General features: G+C 40.1%; 2 protein-coding genes across 3 annotated transcripts in view; both read left to right on the forward strand.

The window, feature by feature from the left end:
* Positions 1–232: 232 nt before the first annotated feature.
* Positions 233–2,242, forward strand: LOC132231437 (probable ATP-dependent RNA helicase DDX5). The gene has a single exon (XM_059690580.1). The coding sequence runs from the start codon at positions 296–298 to the stop codon at positions 2,138–2,140; it is 1,845 nt and encodes a 614-aa protein (XP_059546563.1). The 5' UTR covers positions 233–295; the 3' UTR covers positions 2,141–2,242.
* A 1,093-nt stretch (positions 2,243–3,335) lies between these two features.
* The window catches only part of EYA3 (EYA transcriptional coactivator and phosphatase 3), a 99,092-nt gene continuing 84,116 nt past the window's right edge, over positions 3,336–18,311 (forward strand). For both annotated transcript variants that reach the window (XM_059690582.1, XM_059690585.1), the window contains exon 1: positions 3,336–3,458. The gene's annotated coding sequence lies outside the window, so the exon portion shown is untranslated. The remainder of the gene's footprint in view (positions 3,459–18,311) is intronic.

An 18,311-nucleotide genomic window follows, 5' to 3' on the forward strand; every position in this document is an offset into this window, starting at 1 on the left:
CTGTCTAGGCTGCTGATCAACTGAACGCTGTCCCCGTGTGTGTCCTTCCTTCTTTGCCGACTCCATCCACACCTTTGGGAACCCCTGGACCTGCTGGGGCAGGACCCCAACAGAGGACGCCCACCGGCCTGTAGGGAAGCAGCTCTGGCTCCTATCATCGCCGTCCCTCCTCTGCCGCCTCCGCCTCCGCCCCCACCCCTGCAAGGCTTCGCTATTGCCAAAGCCTCCACCAGGTACTCATCGCACCACCCGATTCTCTCCACCTCGTTCCCCGCCAACCGCAATCATTGACGCCATGTCGGGCTATTGGAGTGACCGGGACCGCGGCCGGGATCGAGGGTTTGGTGCACCTCGATTTGGAGGAAGTAGGGCAGGGCCTCTATCAGGAAAGAAGTTTGGAAACCCTGGGGAGAAACTAGTTAAAAAGCAGTGGAATCTTGATGAGCTGCCCAAATTTGAGAAGAATTTTTATCAAGAACACCCTGATTTGGCCAGGCGCACAGCACAAGAGGTAGAGACATACAGAAGAAGCAAGGAAATTACAGTTAGAGGACACAACTGCCCAAAGCCCATTCTGAATTTTTATGAAGCAAACTTCCCTGCAAACATCATGGATGCGATTGCAAGACAGAACTTTACTGAACCCACTGCTATTCAAGCTCAGGGATGGCCAGTTGCCCTAAGTGGATTGGATATGGTTGGAGTAGCACAGACTGGATCTGGGAAAACATTGTCTTATTTGCTGCCTGCCATTGTCCACATCAATCATCAGCCGTTCCTAGAGAGAGGTGATGGACCTATTTGCTTGGTGCTGGCACCAACTCGGGAACTGGCCCAGCAGGTGCAGCAAGTGGCTGCTGAATACTGTAGAGCATGCCAATTGAAGTCTACTTGCATCTATGGTGGTGCTCCCAAGGGAACACAAATACGAGATTTGGAGAGAGGTGTGGAGATCTGTATTGCAACACCTGGAAGACTGATTGACTTTTTAGAGTGTGGAAAAACAAATCTGAGACGAACCACCTACCTTGTCCTTGATGAAGCAGATAGAATGCTTGATATGGGCTTCGAACCCCAAATAAGAAAGATTGTGGACCAGATAAGGCCTGACAGGCAAACCCTGATGTGGAGTGCAACTTGGCCAAAAGAAGTAAGACAGCTTGCTGAAGATTTCCTGAAAGACTATATTCATATAAACACTGGTGCACTGGAACTGAGTGCAAACCACAACATTCTTCAGATTGTGGATGTGTGTCATGATGTAGAAAAGGATGAAAAACTTATTCGTCTGATGGAAGAGATCATGAGTGAGACGGAGAGTAAAACCATTGTCTTTGTTGAAACCAAAAGAAGATGTGATGAACTTACTAGAAAAATGAGGAGAGACGGGTGGCCTGCCATGGGTATTCATGGTGACAAGAGTCAACAGGAACGTGATTGGGTTCTAAGTGAATTCAAACATGGAAAAGCGCCTATTCTGATTGCTACGGACGTGGCTTCCAGAGGGCTAGATGTGAAAGATGTGAAATTTGTCATCAATTATGACTACCCTAACTCCTCAGAGGATTATATTCATCGAATTGGGAGAACTGCTCGCAGTACCAAAACAGGCACAGCATACACTTTCTTTACACCTAATAACATAAAGCAAGCGAGCGACCTTATCTCTGTGCTTCGTGAAGCTAATCAAGCCGTCAATCCCAAGTTGCTTCAGTTGGTTGAAGACGGAGGTTCAGGTCGTTCCAGGGGTAGAGGAGGCATGAAGGATGACCGTCGGGACAGATACTCTGCAGGCAAAAGGGGTAGATTTAATACCTTTAGAGACAGGGAAAATTATGACAGCGGCTACTCTAGTCTGCTTAACAGAGATTTTGGGGCAAAGACCCAGAATGGTGTTTACAGTGCTACAAATTACACCCATGGGAGCTTTGGAAGTAATTTTGTGTCTGCTGGTATACAGACCAGTTTCAGGACTGGTGATCCAACAGGGACTTACCAGACTGGTTATGATAGCATTCAGCAATATGGAAGTAATGTTCCAAATATGCACAATGGTATGAACCAACAGGCATATGCATATCCTGCTACTGCAGCTGCACCTATGATTGGTTATCCAATGCCAACAGGATATTCTCAATAAGACTTTAGAAGTATATGTAAATGTCTGTTTTTCATAATTGCTCTTTATATTGTGTGTTATCAGACAAGATAGTTAAGAAACATGGGAAATGCAGAAATGACTGCAGTGTAGCAGTAATTATGGTGCACTTTTTTGCTCTTAAAGTTGGATATTTCTCTACATTCCTGAAACAATTTTTAGGTTGTTTTTGGGTTTTTTTTTGTATTAGAAAACGCAGGCAGTGTTTTCACAAAGTAAATGTATAGTGATTTGAAATACAATGAATGAAGGCAATGCATGGCCTTCCAATAACAAATATTTGAAGACCGAAAAAAAAAAGTCTAAAGAAAAAGAACCAGACAAGAGTTTAGGCTATGCAAGGGACTGAGGTGCCAACATGGGGTCAGCTGAAGAAGTTAAACAACTGAGGCCCAGCAGATGATAGAAAAGCAAGAAGTGGAAGCTACTCTCTCAGCCAAGTCCGAGGACTCTGAGTAAATCAGCAAAAGAAACTTTCCTTTAGCAGAAACTCACTTATTGCTGTTTTGCATTGCTGGTGTTTTATTATTCTTAGTTTTAAAATGTTTTGGGTTTTGCATTGGCATTGTTATTATTTTAATAGCCAGAGTTTTGTTCTTTTTTTAAATTTTATTAAATCTTTATTGTTCAGATTAAAATAAATAAATAAATAAAGTTAACGAAGACTAAAATTTTTGTGTCTGACAAAATAATTACATAAAATAATGTGCACAAAATAGAAGTTAATTGTTAGCGCAATGCAATATTTTTATAAACTAATACTGGGGATAAAAACATCACCTTGGGTTAGCCTCCCCACAAGTGTCTTCAAAAACTCTCCACCTTCCTTCCACAGTTTTTCCAAATCTACCAAATGCATTTCTCCTCATGTTCGCTTTAGGGAGGCAGGGATTACACGCATTTTAAGAGACCAAGAAAACTTAGTGCAGAAATGTTCCCCCGCCCCCGGGCACCGGAGCCTTTTCACCGCAAAAACTAGCCTATCAGCACCAGGTACCGTGGAGGCACCGAGAGAGGTGTAACCTGGGCGGGGCTCGCCGGGGCGGGGAGGTTTGGGTGGGTGGGAGAGTGGGCGGGGCCTAGACGCTTCTCAGCCCCGCCCCGTGAGGCCTGACACATGCGCCCAAAGGCTTCTGGTGGAACGAGGTGTGGATTGTGAGGTGACCCTGGACGGTGACTTCCGTTTTCTAGGGATGCGCTTCCGGGTCACGCTACCGCCGCGGTTTCCTCCACTCGCTTGGTTCTACTGTGGGTCTGGACCGGTCCCCATGTCCTGCAGCGGAGCCCCTGCAGCCTTTGGGTGAGTCTGCGCTGTCGACAGGGTCTGGGAGCGGCCGGAGGAGTACTGCCTGTAGCGGGGGACGGGTCGAGAGTTCTGGTCCCTGTGGGCGGGGGTTCTCTTTGCCTGTCCCTTGTCCCTGCTGTGCTTCCCTCACCTCAGCCCTTTGCCTCTCGCTGGTCTCGCCTCTTTCACCTCAGCTTCGCCTTTCTCGCAACATTCGCTTCGCTGTTTTTCCTCAGCCTCACCCGCCCCTTACAAGCACCGGCTTCTTGCCTTCTGCTTCAGCGCTTCCTTCCGCCACTGCCTCTCGTTTCCCGCCCCGCATAGTCTCAGTTTAGCACCTCTCTCCCCAGACCCCTGACTCCGCGATCTCGCTGTGCTTTCACCCAGCGGGACGGCCCGCGACCTCATGGTGGGCGTCCTCCTCCACTGCGAAACAGGGTGCTAGGGACTTGTCCTCCAACTTTCCTCACTTGTGACCCCTCCCGGAACTAGGAGGTGACATTTGTGCGTTGCCGGGGGTTCTCCCGCCTTTTCTTAACTCGCCGAGGGCTGTGCTGTAACCCCCCAGCCCGGGCAGAGGTACCGGGCCTGGGGCAGCTTTGCCTTGAGGCGCTGGGTTCGACTGCACTCTGGTAGCTTCCGTCCTTTGGGAACAACAAAGGCGTTCCCAGCGCCTGGCTGGAGCGCAGCTTCGGGGCTCTCTCCGGAACCGGCTAACAGGTAGCAGGCACACGTAGCTGCCAGCGATTGGGCTCCACGGGTCTTGCGAACTGACAGATCGTGAGGGCGGCCTGTCATCCTGGTGTTCTCTGCTCCCTGAGGATGGAGACGGGCGCTCCCGAGGCCGAAAATGCCATGTTCTGGGCGGATCAGCTCTGCCTGCTTTCTGCATGGGCTTCACTTAGCGGACAATTGCTGTGACAGAGGACAGAGTTCCTGGGGACATTATTCGCCCCAGATTTATAAGTTTATTGCCAAGAATTTTAGTAACTTGTTAACTAAAACGTTTTCTGCTAAAGAGTTCATTATAATAATTTCAGAGTACATTTTCTTTCGTTGCACTCAGTGTGCCTATGACTTTCTTCTTGCCTGCTAGACACTAGAGGCCCAGTGCACGAATTCGTGCCCGGTTGGGGTCCTGCCAGCCAGGAACTCCTGAGGGGACAATTTGCATATTAGCCTTTTATTATGTAGGATTGTTTCTTCATTTTAACTGTATTGACAATTTTCTGTTTTTCTTCCTGTTTCGTCATAAGCCAGACATTATAGTACTTTGTTTCTTAGAATGTTCTTTTATTTTTTTTCCCTTTACTTTCCCCATCTCAGTCTTAAAACCATCTTTTTCTCATTTTGAGACTCAAGTTTCTCTTAAATCTCTTAAAATTTCTGGAGGTTTTTAGTCATCTCTAAAATGAAAGGATTGGATTTAATAATGGTTAGTGTCCTGTTTCCCAAATTTTGTGATCTGAGGTATATTTTTTACAGGATTGGATAATTTTTATATTTGTTTTTCCAATCTTTATGGTATATGTCTAACATTTGCTTGCAAGCGTTTTTGTGTGATCAGTTTCTATAATCATATAAATTGTGTTATAAAATTTAGTACTACAGTGAACAGAACAACTTCTAGCATCTGCTTCTCTTTTGACTAATAAGTTATAGAAAAGTCTCCCTTACTCTGTGATACATACACATCTGTGAACATAGCATAGATCTTGGCTTATTCCAAAATTGGGCTGCTCCCTTCATCTATTTTTAGCAAAGGACTTTGGAGCTTGGCCATATTAGTCCTAGAAGCCACAAGGAAGGACCCTTCTGGTTGGCTTTCAGGACTTACCTAACTGCTGAGGGAAGCCCCTTTACAAATAAAGAAGTCCTGAACATGCGCACACAGAAGTGGGTTTTAGTTCCATCAAAACTGTAGCCTGGAGAGCACAATATAGTACGTAATTTTTTATTTCAATAAATTTATGTCCTAGAAATGAAAGTTTTAGGGTAATAAATCTATGACAGATTTTTAAATTTAAAGCTGAAGTCATTTTGTCTTCAAATAAGGACTCTATAAAGAAACTGTTGTGCAGAACTAGAAGTTTAAAGTCTTAGCAAGTGTCTTTCTCTTTTCTTCTAAAACCACTTCTGCCTACTATGATGCAGATTGTGCATAAAAGCCCCTACATGAAGTGAGCAGCTATCGTCACATTGGAGCAGTTGTGTGCATATTCTTGGTCTTTGTACTTTCTAGTTACTGAAAAGCCTGCATCTCTTACCTAACTGCCAAACAACAACAAAAATTACTAGAGACAGTTTGGTGTGCACAGTAAGTCCTGACTTAACATCATCGATAGGTTCTGTGACTTCAAGCCACAGAATGGAACCAGTGTTACTACAGACTCATTGTTATAAAGAGTTAAGTTCCTGTGCATCTCATCAATGTTAGAACGAAGCGACGTTATTTGAGGACCAGGTGCGTGTGTTTTTAAAGCTCAGGACAGGCCTCACTGTCAGTTTTCTATAGAAATTTCTACTTTAGTTTTGCAGTCTTAGTTTATAACCCTGAGGGTTCGGTTTAAAATGTTTTTGCATATTAGTTTTATGCCTGCCAGTTTTTTTTGTTTTGATTATTTTTTATTGTTATTTTTTGTCATTTTACTTTCTTCTGTATTTTGTTTTACATGTTTTTATTTTTTCCTTCAGCCTAGGGTATGTTTTAAGAAAAATGCAGTTTTAAAAATTTAAGAAACAAATTACACTTCCACCACATTCTTACCATTTGTACCTTGTGGTATGAGTTTCTGTGATCTGTCTAAGCCATTTCATAGCTCTATTCTCTTGTTTTTCTTATATACAAAAGGCTCATATAACTTCTTTTTTGGTAGAATGTTTAAAAGATTTTTGTGTTCTGCATATGAAAACAGGATATTTTAATTTATGTGTGATTTAAATAAAGGAAGTATCATTCAAATTAGTTCAACATAGAATAGTTCAGTGTAGAGATACTTTATTTATTGATTTTATATATATTTTTATTGATTTCAGAGAGGAAGGGAGAGGGAGAAAGGGAGAGAGAAACATCAATGATGAGAGAGAATCATTTATCGGCTGCCTCCTGCATGCCCCTTACTGGGGATTGAGCCCACAATCCAGGTATATGCCTTTGACCAGAATCGAACCCAGGACCCTTCAGTCCGCAGGCCAACGCTCCATCCACTGAGCCAAACCAGCTAGTGCAGTGGTCGGCAAACCGTGGCTCGCAAGACACATGTGGCTCTTTGGCCCCTTGAGTGTGGCTCTTCCACAAAATACCATGTGCTGGCACGCACATACAGTGCAACTGAGACTTCGTGGCCCATGCACAGAAATCGGTTTTCGGCCTGGGCGAGTCTATTTTGAAGAAGTGGCGTTAGAAGAAGTGGGAGGTGTCAGTCGGTCGGGCGACAGGAGACCGGCGCAGGCGGGTGTGGGATATGCAGTGCGGGGGAGGCGCCAAATATGGACGGTACTTAAGCTATATAGGTAGGTTAATAACAATGTACTTACCTATATAGTTTAAGTTTAAAAAATTTGGCTCTCAAAAGAAATTTCAGTCATTGTACTGTTGATATTTGGCTCTGTTGACTAATGAGTGTGCCGACCACTGAGCTAGGACAATGTAGAGATACTTTAAAATATATTTAAGAATATTAGGAATAGTTTATTTTTTCCATATATTCACTTAATTGGTTTATACCAAGGAGTTGAATTGTTATATTCATAGTAAAGTAGAAATTAGGTAGGCTTTCTATCTGCTGATTAACTTAAAAATACAAGTGGATATTCTTGTACAAAATGTATGGCTTAAGCTATAAACTGACTTATTGATATGTTTTATTGGCAGAGAACATATAGCAAACAGCAGCCACATCATGATGTTGCTATTTTTATTCGGTCCCATAAACTTAAGTCCTGGAGTATCTAATTATTAAATGTAGAAATAATTAGGGTATTTTCTCTGTTGCTTATAGTATATCAAAAACATATTTGAAATATGGACTTCATAAAATTTATCTTTACTGTTTTCCCTTTTAAATATGTAGTAGTATTTTAAAATAGAAAAGGAAATGTGTAAATGGTGTTAACGTATTGTAAGTCAGCATATCAACCCAAGGCAGTCAGTACTTAATATTATAAAGATCTTACTACAGATTGTGATGGATGATGCACTTTAACTTTTTAGCTTGGATTTTTTTTTTTATTCACCCTAGAACTGTGATGGTGAACCTTTTGAGCTCGGAGTGTCAGCATTTTGAAAAACCCTAACTTAACTCTGGTGCCGTGCCACATATAGATATTTTTTGGTATTTGCAACCATAGTAAAACAAAGACTTTATTTTTGATATTTATTTTATATATTTAAATGCCATTTAACAAAGAAAAATCAACCACAAAAATGAGTTCGCGTGTCACCTCTGACACGCGTGTCATAGGTTTGCCACCACTGCCCTAGAAAATAGTAATTTTTGTAATACATTTCCATGTATTTCTTTTAGATACCTACTATGTACAATTATAATAATACATAAATAGACTATTCATGTGAAGTAGGTGACATTATACAGGACTGACATTTATACTTAAATACAGAATTTGGTTTTATTTGTATACTAGAGGCTCGGTGCACAAAATTCGTGCATAGGTAGGGTCCCTAGGCCTGGCTGGCAATCAGGGCCGATCAGGGCCTTCCAGCTGCCAGCCAGAGCCTTCCTTTTGGCTGCTGGCCGGGGCCTTCCTTCGTTCCGCACCGCCCCCTGGTGGTCAGCACTCGTCAAAGCGAGCAATCGAACGCCCCCATCTCCCAGTCGAACTCCTGAAGGGGCACTTTGCATATTAGCCTTTTATATATACAGATAACTGAATTAAATAATAAGACTTAGAATTCCTGCATCTCCAGGGTGTAGCAAAAAAAAGAGAGAGAGACAACATAATTAGAATTTAAAAAGGTTTAATCCTAAGAAAATGTTGCTTCTTTTCAGTGACAATGGTATATGACTTTTTGAAGCTAGATTTTATGGTTTTCTATTGTTTTCAAAGCAGTGATTTCTCATGATTATTTGAGTTTAAGGTTTTTGCATTACTCTGCATCACAGCTTAATTAATATAAAATCATGTTCTTTATAGGTGCAATTAAATTTTCATTTAGGAAACTTTTTCACAATTGAACTATAAAAATATATAATGATAAACAGTAAAAATAAAAGCCAACTTTACATAGCACTTACTATGTGCCAGAAACTATTCAAAGTGGTTTATATATATTAACTTTTTAATCCTTATTTTCATTTTAAAAATGAGAAAAATGAAGACACAGAAGTTACATAACTTGTCCAAAGTAACAAAGCAAGTTAGCAGGGGAGCTGGATTTTAAATTTAGTCTTTCTGGCTCCAGAGTTCATGACCTTTTTGTACAAAGTTCTACTAATTCAGTGATTTCTTCATTTATAGGTTAAGGAAAAAAATCCAATTTCTCTGAAACACAAAAAATACTGCTTCTGCTTGGGAGTCTTAGGGCAGGGAGTAGGGGTTACCTGTTTGTTTTGTGTGTTTTTTATTAATGCTGGCCAAGGGCAAATTGCAAACCCTTCACTACCTATGTTTATTAGATGGCAAAAATCATATACTAAGAAAGCAAGACAGGAGCAGATCCTTCCCTTTTTAAAAATTATCTTATGGAAGAAGAATGGACAGTATAGGTAAAATGTATTCTATATTACTAAAATGTCTTACCCCTTAACGTTAATTTTTTTCCTTTCCTTTGATCTGTAGAATATTAAATTTATGTAATAGTTTTAAACTCTGGTGCTCGTTTCAGCAGCACATATACTAAAAATAGCTTTAAACTCTGAAATTTTAGTGTTTTCAATGTGAATTTAACAACTTTGAAATATAAAAAAAATAAGACTAAAACTGAAATTTCTAACTTTTCTCCATTCTCATTTCCAAATTTGTGCAAAATTCAGTACATTAATATCTTTAGGACTACCATATCTAGAATAATATATTTAAACTAGTGTGTGTTTTTTTACTTAGAAAAGAGATGGGGAACTTTCACAAGCCAATTCTTTTTTAAATTAATAAAATGCAGCCCTGACTTGTTTGGCCCTGATCGGTTTGGCTCAGTGGGTAGAACGTCGGCCTGCGGACTGAAGGGTCCTAGGTTCGATTCTGGTCAAGGGCATGTACCTTGGTTGCAGGTACATCCCCAGTAGGGGGTGTGCAGGAGGCAGCTAATTGATGTTTCTCTCTCATCAATGTTTCTAACTCTCTATCCCTCTCCCTTCCTCTCTGTAAAAAAATCAATAAAATATTAAAAAAATAAAAAATGCAAATAATCATTTAGGATATTATTCATCATATTAATATTTTTTATACTTTATTATTTCCAAATTTTTAAAAATTGGTCCACTTCTAAAGGAATGAGATGGTTTTATATTAATTGAGGTTCATCTTAATGCAAGAGTCTGGGACTCAGATGTGATGACAAATTATTTTTCTAAATATTTTGAAAACAATTGAGAATTATGGAATCTGGTTAACAGAAAAACTATAATTATTTCTGGTAAGAAATGACACTTGGTTAGGGATACTACTTATTTTAATTATTATATATTAACTCTGCTTATTCATTCATACATTAAGTACCCTGTTTTGTTTTGTTTTTAATAGTAGTTTTTGTTTGTCTTGTTATTTTCTTTGGTGGGAAAAGTATGCTGCTGAAAAGTATAAACTTGTTGGTTTTTAGAATGTTCTTTGCTTTGATTTAAATATTTCATTTTTGTTTCAAAAGCAACTCTTTTTCTATGTGGATTTGATAATCTGTTTATCTTCTAAGATTTCAATAGTTTCTTTCACCTAAACTTTAATAATGTGGCAAATACTGAATTTAGGAAAAATTGGTAGTTTGTTGCTATTAGCACTGTTGCTATGGGAATAAATGAGAATGATTAGCTCTTAGATGGAATTGAACTTCATTGTTTCCATACTAGTTGAAAAAGATTTAGGTCAGGTTCATCTGTTGTTCCTCCTTTTTTCAAAATAAGAGGGAATTTTAATTTAGCACAATGATGTTAATTTTTTTGAGAGATTTTCTTTTTACAGACACATCATCCAAAATGTGTGTATGATCTTTTTCTTAGACTATTTCAGAATTTAGAGAGTATTGATTTAAAAAATAGTACAGCCCTGACCGATTTGGCTCGTGGATAGAGCGTCGTCCTTGCGGACTGAAGGGTCCCAGGTTCGATTCTGGTCAAGGGCATGTACCTTGGTTGCGGGCATATCCCCAGTAGGGGGTGTGCAGGCAGCAGCTGATTGATGTTTCTCTCTCATCGATGTTTCTAACTCTCTATCCTTCTCCTTTCCTCTCTGTAAAAAAAATAAAAAATAGTACATACCTGTTGTATAGAAAGTACCCTAGTAATCAGTGTGTTATTACTTCACTGAATTTTCCAAATGTACTTTTTCTGTTCACCAGGTCTTTGCTATAGATTAGGAAGCAGTGATGAGGTAACACTAATGAATATGTGTTCTTGAGGGTGAGAATCAGAGCTTTTGCAAAGAGGCTAGGTCGTCTCTCATATTGATGTGGCATTTAATAGCTGAGTGAACTGAAAAGCTTAGCTTTATCTCATTTCGGTGTATCTCTTGTTAGTATAGATTTATTTCGTTTTAGTACTTCACATTCTGTGAACTTGTTTAATTGGATAACTCTGTTAGACTATTGATTTTTACCCAAATGGTTTCCTTTTTTTGTTGTTCTTTTTCAAAGGCTTGCCTTTAAAAAACTATAATTTAGAGGACCACCAAAACAGAAAATGTTATTTCCTATGTAGTTTGAAGTACATATTTTCCTCCTTTTCGACTGGCCAGTTTTTTATCCTCTGGCAAAGTAGCTTTCAAACTTTTCTCATCACAACCCACTATAAGATGCATTTTCGTTGTTGCCCAGTATTTATACACACGTATGTACATATTAATATTTAAAATTGAAACAAGTTTCATTAAATAATATTTATCTTTACTATTGGTGATACATAGTAATATTTTCTATTTTATTTTGTTTTCTTGTATTTCATTCAAAACAATTTTTTGGTCTCCATTAAGTTGATACAACCTATTAATGTGTTGTACCTACAATTTGAAATATTCTAGTGACTGCTAAATTTTTTTCCAATATTGTCTTTTTAGAATTGAAAATGTTTGGGTTTGCTAGTTTCTTCCTCTGAAATGTATCTTGATTCTGTTAAGCTTTATAATTGTGCAAAAACAATTGAGAGAGGGAGACACTGTTTGTTGCTGTCATTTCTGTTCTTTACTGTGTCTAGGCACATCATTTTTAAGACTGCAATAATGCAGAATCATGAGGTTGAAAATGCTTGGTCATATACAGAGCTTCTCTCATAAGAATTCTTTGCTAGTTTCCATCTAACAATCTAAGTTTTGGTTGATTAAGTTGTTTTTCACAAACTTTGCTTATGCTTTTGGCAACTAGTCAAAAGGTAACAAAGCTGCTTTATTCTACTTTCTTCCGGTCCCAATCCAGTCTTTGTAAGTCAAGAAAAGAGAAGTGGGGAGTGGAGTAGTTTGCTCCTGCATATGTGATCAGGTAAAAGTAACAGATTGAAGAGTAATTTGGTTTGTTACAATGGACTGCATCTATTGATTGTCCTAATTCATTTCCTGTACTGACAAAGGGGAAAATATGGTAAAGATATCAACAGTTAGAGTGAGGCAGGGTCATTAGGCATTCTCTACTATTTTTACCATTACTATCTCTTAACACAACGAGCACTTAACTATTTGTCAGGCACTGCATAAAGCATTTCACTTGTACTAACTCATATTTACTTGGAAAACTTAGGAGAATGAGAATGAGAAAGGATAGAGAAGAAAACTTGCCTCCTTAGTATCTTCTCATTACTCTGCTTGTGAATTCTGGCTGTTGGTTACTGTATCATGGCATGGCATATATTTTTAGGCTTGGTCAGCTTTTTAAAATCATCAGTCCTGTCTGTAGTTTGAGACCTCAGACCTTGAAGCTAGGCTTGCCGGGGCTTAGGTTCTAGGTTGGTAACTTACTAGTTGTATAACCTTGGGCAAGTTACTCTCTGTACTTTAGTTTTCTCATCAGTGAAAAATGGTGATAATATTGAAGTGTACCTATCTTATAAACTTATTGAGAGGAATAAATTAGTTGATATATGCACTCAGAACAGTGCCTTGATCCATAACAAATCCTATGTAATAAAAACCCTGCGTGTAACATCACGTCCAGAAGCGTGACCAAGCAGAAGGAAGTCAGTCCTGTAGGGGTCATCTTGGAAACAGCTGCACCCTCCCCCAGCTGTTTCCCCGGAGGGTGAGGTTTCAGGCAGGAACCCGCCCTCAGAGCGGAGCGTGGAAGTACTGAGTCTGGCCTTCAAACCAGACCCTGACCGTAGGAAGGAGGCAGCCCCATTCCTCACAGAATCTGCTGTTGGATAGCTTGCTGTCAGTGGCCTGCCAGCCAGGAACCCCATTCACCTGCACCCGGGACCCTGACAGGAGGGAGGAGGGAGCTCCATTCCTCATGGAATCCACAGGTGGCCAGCTTGCTGTCATGGGCCTGCCAGCTAGGAATCCTATTCACCTGCATATCTGTATAAAGTTTTAATACATTATATTAGAGGTCATGGTGGTACTGTTTTACCCACAGTGTCTACAGGAATTGCTGCAGATTTACTTCTTGGTGGAAGCACCTTTCATTCCCAATATAAATTACCGATTTCATTAAATGAAACTTCAATTTCTAGACTCAATATAAAGAGTGAAGTTGTGCCGAAACCAGTTTGGCTCAGTGGATAGAGCGTCGGCCTGCGGACTGAAGGGTCCCAGGTTCGATTCTGGTCGAGGGCATGTGCCAGGGTTGCGGGCACATCCCCGGTGGGAGATGCGCAGGAGGCAGCTGATCGATGTTTCTCTCTCATCGATGTTTCTGGCTCTCTGTCTCTCTCCCTTCCTCTCTGTAGAAAATCAATAAAAATATATTAAAAAAAAAAAAAGAGTGAAGTTGCCAAAACTATTAGAAAGGCCCAACTGCTCATTATTGATGAATGCACCATGGCACCCAGTCATGCTATAAAGGCCATAGACAGATTACTAAGAGAAATTTGAATGTTGTATTTGGTGGGAAAGTTCTTCTTGGAGGAGATTTTCGACAATGTCTCAGTATTGTACCACATGCTATATGATCGGCCATAGTACAAACTAGTTTAAAGTACTGCAATGTTTGGGGATGTTTCAGAAAGTTGTCTCTTAACAACAAATATGAGATCAGAGGATTCTGCTTATAGTGGATGGTTAGTAAAACTTGGAGATGGCAAACTTGATAGCAGTTTTCATTTAGGAATGGATATTATTGAAATCCCCTGTGAAATGATTTGTAATGGATCTATTATTGAAGCTACCTTTGGAAATACTATATCTATAGATAATATTAAAAATATATCTAAACGTGCAATTCTTGGTCCAAAAAATGAGCATGTTCAAAAATTAAATGAAATTTTGGATATACTCGATGGAGATTTTCACACATATTTGAGTGATGATTCCATTGATTCCACAGATGATGCTGAAAAGGAAAATTTTCCCGTCAAATTTCTTAATAGTATTACTCCTTTGGGAATGCCATGTCATAAATTAAAATTGAAAGTGAGTGCAATCATCATACTATTGAGAAGTCTCAATAGTAAATGGAGTCTTTGTAATGGTACCAGATATATTATCAAAAGATTACGACCTAACATTATCGAAGCTGAAGAATTAACAGGATCTGCAGAGGGAGAGGTTGTTCTGATTCCAATAATTAATTTGCCCCATCTGCCACTGGCCTCCCATTTAAATTGATTCGATGATAGTTTCCTGTAATGCCAGCATTTGTGATGACTATTAATAAATCACAAGGAGCCGAAACCGGTTTGGCTCAGTGGATAGAGCGTCGGCCTGCGGACTGAAAGGTCCCAGGTTCAATTCCGGTCAAGGGCATGTACCTGGGTTGCGGGCACATCCCCAGTAGGAGATGTGCAAGAGGCAGCTAATCGATGTTTCTCTCTCATCGATGTTTCTAACTCTCTATCTCTCTCTCCCTTCCTCGCTGTAAAAAATCAATAAAATATATTTAAAAAAAAAAATAAATAAATCACAAGGACAAACTCTAGACAGAGTAGGCATATTCCTACCTGAACTGTTTTCGCACATGGTCAGTTATATGTTGCTTTCTCTCGAGTTTGAAGAGCATGTGACATTACAGTTAAAGTTCTAAATACTTCATCACAAGGGAAATTAGTCAAGCACTCTGAAAATGTTTTCACTCTTAATGTGGTGTACAGGGAGATATTAGAATAAGTTTAATCACTTTATCAGTCATTGCATCACTGTTGTTTTTATATCATGTTTTTGTTGTTTTCATATCATGTTTTTGTCGTTTTTATATCATGCCTTTGTTTTTGTTATATCCTTTTGTTACTGTTTATTAATTTATATATTATTTTTATATACATTTTACTAATTTCCTTTCATCTCTCACATTACTATTATAGAGAAAGGGCAAATAGCAATATTAAACTATTTCTGCTAATTAATTCCCTCTTAATGTGCACGAATTTCATGCACTGGGCTACTAGTATTCCATAAATGTAAACTATTAATAACTCATACAGTTGGATCTCCAAAAAAAGTATTTACACTCTCTGTTGAAATGACAGCACTGAAATTATGGGTGGTGGATTTTTGAAGGAGTAAATAAGTTCGGAGAAATAAAAGATTTAACGAATTGAACCTATTTTTTCTTTTTCTTTTTTTTGATATTATTATTATTTTTAAAATTAAATCTTTATTGTTCAGATTATTACATTTGTTCCTCTTTTTTCCCCCCATAACTACCCTCCACCCAGTTCCCACCCTACCCTCCTCCCTCACTCCCCACCTACTGTCCTCATCCTTAGGTGCACGATTTTTGTCCAGTCTCTTCCCACATCCCCTACATCCCTTTCCCCCCCAAGAATAGTCAGTCCACTCCCTTTCTGTGCCCCTGATTCTATTATAATCACCAGTTCATTCTGTTCATCAGATTATTCACTAGATTTTCAGGTTCACTTGTTGATAGATGTGTATTTGTTGTTCAAAATTTGTATCTTTACCTTTTTCTTCTTCTTCCTCTTCTTAAAGGATACCTTTCAGCATTTCATATAATACTGGTTTGGTGGTGATGAACTCCTTTAGCTTTTCCTTATCTGTGAAGCTCTTTATCTGACCTTCAATTCTGAATGATAGCTTTGCTGGATAAAGTAATCTTGGTTGTAGGTTCTTGGCATTCATCACTTTGAATATTTCTTGCCACTCCCTGCAAAGTTTCTGTTGAGAAATCAGCTGACATTCGTATGGGTACTCCCTTGTAGGTAACTGACTGTTTTTCTCTTGCTGCTTTTAGGATTCTCTCTTTGTCTTTTGCTCTTGGCATTTTAATTATGATGTGTCTTGGTGTGGTCCTCTTTGGATTCCTTTTGTTTGGGGTTCTCTGCGCTTCCTGGACTTGTAAGTCTATTTCTTTCACCAGGTAGGGGAAGTTTTCCGTCATTATTTCTTCAAATAGGTTTCAATATCTTGCTCTCTCTCTTCTTCTGGCACCCCTATAATTCGGATGTTGGTGCGCTTGAAGCTGTCCCAGAGGCTCCTTACGCTGTCTTTGTATTTTTGGATTCTTTTTTCATTTTGCTTTTCCGATTGGGTGTTTTTTGCTTCCTCGTATTTCAAATTGTTGACTTGATTCTTGCAATCCTCTAGTCTGCTGTTGGGAGTCTGTATAATATTCTTTATATCAGTCAGTGTATGCTTAATTTCTAGTTGGTTCTTTATCACAGCATTGAGGGTCTCATTAGATTTCTTGTAGATCTCATTAAGTTTATTGGCAGTTTCTAGAAAATTATTGAAAGACCTTAAAAGTGTGGTTTTGAACTCTATATCCAGTCGTTTGCTTTCCTCCATTTCTTTCATTTGTTTTATTTTTCTTTGTCTCCGCATTTTTTATGCTTCCCTGTGTTGATACAGTGGTTTTCTGCGCTAAGTGTCCTCTAGGGTCCAGTGGTTCAGCCTCCCCAATTACCTGAGGAGGACACTCTTGGTGCACCCCCCTGTGGTCTTTGTGCACAGTCTTGTTGTAGTTAAGCCTTGATTGTTGTAGGTATCACTGGGAGGAATTGGCCTCCAGGCCAATTGGCTGTGAGAATCAGCTGTGTCTGCAGTGGGAGAACTTCTGTGCTGGAGACACCCTTCTGGGGCAAGACTTGCTTCAATGGGGCTTTGGTGCTCACTGAGTCTGCGCCCTGAGTGTGTCCTTTATGTTTCCACGGAACTGCAAACTGGTTGGTCCCACTCTGACCTCTGGGCTTCCTGGCTCCTGGATCTCTAGGGAGGTGCTAATCTAGCCTTTGCCTGAGGCTATCCAGCAAAAGCCTCCCTGCAGGGCTTGGTCGGGGCGGGTCCCACGGGATCAACAGGGTGGGGCTAGCAGTTATAGCTGCTCTCAGTCCTGCCCTAAGAGGCTTTGCTTCTCAATGTCCCGGTAATCGCTGCAAGCCCCTTGGAGAGAAAGCTGCCCTCGAGTTCCGACCGCTGCCAGACAGTCCCGCTTCTCCCATATGAGTCTGGGTCCCTAGAGACTCGCCCGGACCTGGAGCTCAGAGCCTGAGACTCTCTCCCGATTGAAAACGACAACCGCGCCCTCAGCCGCCAGCCCACTTCACGCACCTCCGCACCTGAGTATTTTACTTCCTCACTGTGCCTCCTCTGAGTCTCAGTATGCTTTTCTTTTTCCTTCTAGTTGTAGAATTTCCACTTAGCCAGCCTTCCTGTGGTTCTGGGTGATGTCCATTCTGTCTTTTAGTTGTATTTTTGAAGTGGTTGTGCGAGGCAGCAATCTCCGGTGTTTACCTATGCTGCCATCTTGGTTCCCCCCCCCCCCTCCTATTTTTTCTTTATCCTCACCTGAGGATATGTTTATTGATTTGAGAGAGAGAGAGAGAAACATCCATGTGAGAGAAACATGGATCTGTTGCCTCCTGTACACAGCCCGACCAGGAATTGAACCCACAACTTTTTTTTAAAAAATATATTTTATTGATTTTTTACAGAGAGGAAGGGAGAGAGATAGAGAGCTAGAAACATCGATGAGAGAGAAACATCGATCAGCTGCCTCCTGCACATCTTCCACTGGGGATATGCCCGTAACCAAGGTACATGCCCTTGACTGGAATCGAACCCGGGACCCTTCAGTCTGCAGGCCGACGCTATATCCACTGAGCCAAATCGGTTTGGGCTGAACTCATAACTTTTTTGATGTATAGGGCAATGCTCCAAGCAATTGAGCCACCTGGCCAGGGCAAACCTAGATTTTATAGTTTTTCTCACAGCTAAAGACATTTCAAAAGACTTATTTCTATTAGTATAGTATATAATAAATTTTATCCAGATTACTCTGGAGAGCTCGTTGATATATAGATATATAGAATTTTTACTTTAAAAGTGGATGAAATAGAGTACAAATCTTTACTGGAAGCAATGCATTTCTAGAATATTCATGTTGAAGTATACCATATGTCAGGCAATAGTGTTATTGGAGAAATGCATGGATGGCCTTTCTCTGTTGCTAGTGGGAGTGGGGTTCTTGGGGTATTGGTGGAATAAGAGTTTCCGGAGGCCCCCACAGGAGGATGAGACGTGTTAGAAAGCTTTGTGTGGAATTACAGCCTTCAGTTTGAAAAGTTACATTTCCCTTAAACCAGTCCTGGAAGAGGTGCAGTT

The sequence above is a fragment of the Myotis daubentonii genome, chromosome 3 (assembly GCF_963259705.1).
Source record: "Myotis daubentonii chromosome 3, mMyoDau2.1, whole genome shotgun sequence".
NCBI classification, from domain to species: domain Eukaryota; kingdom Metazoa; phylum Chordata; class Mammalia; order Chiroptera; family Vespertilionidae; genus Myotis; species Myotis daubentonii.